We start from the raw sequence: 5,446 nt of genomic DNA on the forward strand, positions 1-5,446 counted from the left end.
GGCTAATGTCAAGTACCACAGCAACAAATAGAGTACAAAGAGTATATAAAATACAGAGTACTTAGAGGATCATTTGACATTTTTTGACGTTGACAAGGGGGCTAGTAAGCTGTCACAATTAAAAGTGTGTCTATTTAAGATTGATAATTTTGACAATTCACTAAAAATGTTTAGTAAAATCGATTTTGAATATTTTCGGTTTTCCTTGGTTGTTTTCATAGAAATCGCAATCGAAAATTTTTGATTATGGTTTTAAATTAGAATATGAATAAAATTGCTTTTTTCTGTTCCTTCTTTTTTCTTAAAAAAATACGTAAAGAAATAAAACAGAAAACCAAAAATTGAGGTTTAAAATGTATTTAATGTTTTTAGTTATAATTATTGTACGATACGTTGCCAAATTAATGTAATAAATTCGGAAAGTCACAAAATTAATCAATTATAGTACTTATTTGTTCCAAGAATGTGTATTACAAGATCGATACTCAATATATTTTGTTCGGTATGCGCGTAAGGTTTGACACTATGACAACCGTCCAATAAATTTCAAACAATTTTGGAATTAGTACAAAATTAGTTCGATCCTTTATAAGCGTCAGTTGTCAAACTAATTAATTTTAAATAGACACACCGTGGTTTGGTTTATACCCACCGGTTCAAATAGCTTTATCTATAAATAAAAAAAATGTTTAACCAGAAATACATTGTAATTTACCATTGTTTGTTTACTGCGATGGTTTATTTCATATAACAGTGGCTCTTTGCCTGGTCCGTTTCTTTAAAGTCACAGACAAGTCCAGTCAAATCGTTACAATAAACGTCAATAAACGTCCCAAAACAGGAAATGTTGCCAGCATCAGGCAGGTTTTCGTTAACCAATTGATCGATACTCTATGGTCGGAACGATCGTTTCGTTTCCTTCATCGTCCGCCATATTTTACTTTACTCCGTCGTTACCGTGCGTGCGTGCGTCTATTATTGAGTTGCATCTCCAGATCTTAGGTAAGTGAAATTTAACACTTTAACACATAATATGTTTCACATTAGGTCATATAACATGCGAATTTTAAGAAAATATGATATATAATTATCTACGTGACCTGATGTGAAAAATCACTACCTGCCACCTTGGTAAAGTTAAGTAAAATTAAATTCTCTCAGCATTAATATGTTCTCAAACTGTAAAAAATCGCAAGGTATATACTTTAAATTAGTGCAATGTCTAAACTTCAACGATTTTTATGGTATTTGTAAATTCAGTAGTGCATTTGTGAGTTTTATTTTTCATCCATACCCTTTGTTGGGATACCTAAAAATTACGTTGTACATTTTATTGCAATATTGCAAAATCAGCATATTTTCCAGTTTTATTTATTCTAGTTTCATTTATCTGGAATAATGTAAGATGAAAACTAGTTAAATGTCTTAATTAGAGATTGACAATATGGTGAGATGGAAACTTGATTCATTGATCGACTAGCATCCATATTTGCGCACAAAATTTTCTTTTTCGACGTATAACGCACTTGACATTTTGTAGTTCAGTTAAAGTAAATGTGAAAAGCATTTGTTGCAACAAAGAACCAGTGAATCAAAGAAAATAGTTATTAATCTAAAAAAATTCTGTTTCTATTAACAACTATAAAACATGAGTGAAGTTTTTATTGATTTCATTTTCATTTGAGAACTTGGTTGAAATTGAGGTGTGAGAAAGAGCTGTTGAGTTGAATAAAAAAGTGCAGGACAATACTGTGAGTTATAACACTTATTTAAGGTTTCATACTTATAATAGATTTTGAAACTTTTCCATTCCTTGTTTCTGAGATTGAATTGTCAAGTGAAGGATAAAAATTATTCTAAATGTTTTATTCATGAATTTATTTTTAGGAGTTGCGTTTTATCTTGTAGTGGATTTGCATAGGTTTGTTTTCCCCTTCATAAAACTATGTCGCAATAGTCTTTTGAATATAGTTTAGCAAATGGGGTGATATCATATCCTTTCTGAATTAATACTGTAAAGTAAACCAGTTCTAGGTATTATCATTTACAATACTGTATAATATTTTTCCATTCCCTGTTTCTGGGATTGAATTATCATGAAAAGAATCAAAATTATTCAAGATCTTTTATTCATGAATTTATTTTTAGAAGTTACGTTCAGTCGTGAAGTAGATTACCATAGGTTTGTTTTCCCTTTTATATAACTGCGTCGCAATAGTTTTTTTGAATATTGTTTAGCATTGATGATGATGATATCATCCTCTGGGAGTTATAATTTTATAAGTACCTAATTATGTTTTGATACTTGGGTATTATGCAAAACCAAATTATAATATTTCAAGATTTTACTTGAGACTAATGCAAATAGAATTAAAGCCATCATTGAGTTAAATGAATCTTGCTTTTGTTATTGGCAAGAAGTAAACTTGCATTTCATGGGAGAGTAACAATTGCAACATATTTTTGATGTTGCTTTTGCTTCTGTTACTCTTCAAAGCTCTAAATGTGCAACAAATTTAATGTTGCTTCTATGCCAGATGTGGAAATGCAATGGACTGTTAAAAACAATATCACATAGCTCATTATATTTCTAGTATTGGTCATTGATTTTATAATAAGTCCTTTTCCTTAAACATTAAAAGTTTATTGTTATAAAACATTTTATCAGTAAACTTTGGATAATCTAGTAAGAAAACTAAAGTACAAACATAGTATTTGCTCTAAATCTCTAAAGTTATTACAAACAATCAAATATGTTTGAAAATAATGAAAGTATACATTTTCTTTTTAACATTCTTTTATCAAAGTATGGGATTTAAAGTCTCAATCAAAGTAAGTACTTAATAATTTAGACTAGGGCTTACATAATTAATTTCAATAAAAATACATCAATTGATTTCATTTATAACCTCCACATACTAATCACTAAACAGTCAGTATGTTGTCACTTTATATATGAATTTTAGAAGAAAAGCAACTAAGGAAAATAATTTTGAACTCAATTACCTTTTAATTATTTAGTATTTCCATGCTTGAATTGCTGGCTGTACAGCACCAGTTAGTAATTATAGTGTTTAAAATCAAGAATTAATCTCTGTTAATATGCAAACTTCAAACTTATAATTTCACCAGTAATGTTACAGGATAAGTGTAATAGAATAACATTTATAGCTATTATTATTAGGTTATGTGAGAAAAAGATGGTTTCCACAAATATTTTGGAATTTAAGAAGTAAAAGCATTAAAGGTTCCTATGTTTACAAAATTAAATCTTGAGATGGGATAAATTATAAGCCTTTTTATTCTAATAAAAGCTAATAAGGGATAACAAATCTTTTAAAAATAAGTAAGTTATATATTTGGTGTATAGGAAAAAATGCTTTCTCACAGTTATTGCTCCCTTTGCTATAGGACGTTACAGGAAATTATATCAGTTGCAATATTTATTTATGGAATGCGAATGTTATTAAAACTCACAATTCACAATATTAGCTGGATTTTCCACTGCCAAAACACTTGTACTAAAATATAATGTCAATTCGTTGTTAAAAACATAGAAGGAATGGACATGTGTCTCAATAGTTAAAACACATATGTAATTAGACTTAATGTAAAGAAAGGCTTCTACAGATTATTATTAATAATAAATAAATTTCATTGTTAATAAATGGTCTTGTTGCTGAGCGTATTGTAGACATTTATTAAATTAAAACCCTTTTTCTACTTGAGCTATTTTTAACATTGTTGCATACAATAGTGACTTGTTTTACATATCAGACGGTTTAATTGTATATGATATAATTGGTTGTATACTAACATGTGTATGCCATAAATGATAATTTAGTTAAGCAAAAAACAAGAAGACAACAATAAGAATAGAAAATGCGATGCGATAAGCTTGGCGTGAATTAGAAAGCGATGATTTTTGCTGTTTATTCATGTTTAATTTGAAATATTGCTGTGCTATTACATACAATTTTAATTAGTGTTAAACATTAGTTTGTAAATAGTTGAATAACTGAATTCCTACTCCTAATAGATACCTTAAATTTGAAACAAAAAATAACCTAATTCCATGCATGGTGGTCATTATAATATTTCATAATTTTAAAAGAAATGTAATTTTGTGAAATTCATGAGTTAGTGTGCAGTGATATGGTACATCCCTTAACTTAGGGTAGGCTCCGAGCCCCTCGGTGGGGACGTATAGTGAGCTGATGATGATGATGATGATATGGTATAATATTGATAACAAATATGCATAAGTGAGAATATTCTGGAATTTATGAGGCTTGCCATAAACTATGCAGTGAATCCATTGTCGACAATATCTTGGCTTTGGCTTGGAACAAGGATAAATGCATATGTACATAAAAATATTGTCACTTCAATGTTTCTAAAGAAAAGGGACAAAGAAAAGTCTACTTTATAAAAAAGATGACTAGATGTATGAGTACAGAAGAAAAGATGGGAAAAATTTAAAGCATGGACATCTGCAGACTCCTGCTGATTACAGATGCTAAGTTTAGTTTATTTTTACGTCATTGTAACTCTATAATTCTATTTCAGCCTTGATAATTTCATTAAAACTGTGACAATCATGGGAGATCGCAACAACCCTATTAAGTTTGGACCAGCATGGATGCGTAATTTTGGACAAATAAGTTCTACGGAAGTAACAACAAGCAACAATCAAAACTCCACAAACTCAAGAGTTGTGACTACCACTGCTCCGAAGGTAACCACAGCAACCACAAGCAGTGTGACTAGCTCGGCGGTGACAAATACCCAAGGCCAAACTGGAGATGGCGCAGCACAAGATCCCACCAATTCCAATACAACACCAACTACAACATCTGGAACTACAAATCCTGGAAACAGTGAATTAGTATTAGCTGAGATGAGGTAAGTACATTTTAAAATTACTTAGTTTTATATTTTAAGGATCTGTAAATAAGTTTCCGGTGTCTTCCTATCTTTTTTACGTTATTGGTACTCGTTTATTTTTAATTTAATATTTGCTTTGTACCTACGTTGATAAAATATATATACTAATAATTCAAAGAAAAATATCAACGTTAAATAAATATTAACAGCTGCAAATAAATATCACAGCATCAAATGTTGAATTTTCTGACATTTACGCTTTAAAAATTCAATAGTTTCCATATACATTTATATGGCTATTGTAACTGTGAAAAAAAAAACATCAAAGACTGAGCTTATGATCGAAAATCATGAGTTTATTTATACCATTTAAACGTCATAATTGGAAAAGTCGGAACTGTCGGTTTCGGATAATAATATGCAAAAATCACTTGATAAAATCTAATTATATTAAATAAAGGCGAATAGTGTTTAAAAAAAAATTAGGTATGTACATTTGAATGCAACGTGAGATAAATTAATAAAAACCTTCCAAGTGTTTAAAAGTACGACATAAAAT

At 29.5% G+C, this 5,446-nt stretch overlaps 1 protein-coding gene across 3 annotated transcripts in view; it reads left to right on the forward strand.

Moving 5' to 3' along the window:
• Positions 1-903: 903 nt before the first annotated feature.
• Gyf (GIGYF family protein Gyf) overlaps positions 904-5,446 on the forward strand; it is a 31,288-nt gene continuing 26,745 nt past the window's right edge. For all 3 annotated transcript variants that reach the window (XM_013323721.1, XM_013323722.1, XM_013323723.1), the window contains exons 1-2: positions 904-1,002; positions 4,570-4,905. In XM_013323721.1, the coding sequence (XP_013179175.1) occupies positions 4,601-4,905 (305 nt within the window). In that variant the 5' untranslated portion in view covers positions 904-1,002; positions 4,570-4,600. The remainder of the gene's footprint in view (positions 1,003-4,569; positions 4,906-5,446) is intronic.

This window comes from Papilio xuthus, unplaced genomic scaffold (genome assembly GCF_000836235.2).
Source record: "Papilio xuthus unplaced genomic scaffold, Pxut_1.1 DF825017.1, whole genome shotgun sequence".
Taxonomy (NCBI): Eukaryota; Metazoa; Arthropoda; class Insecta; order Lepidoptera; family Papilionidae; genus Papilio; species Papilio xuthus.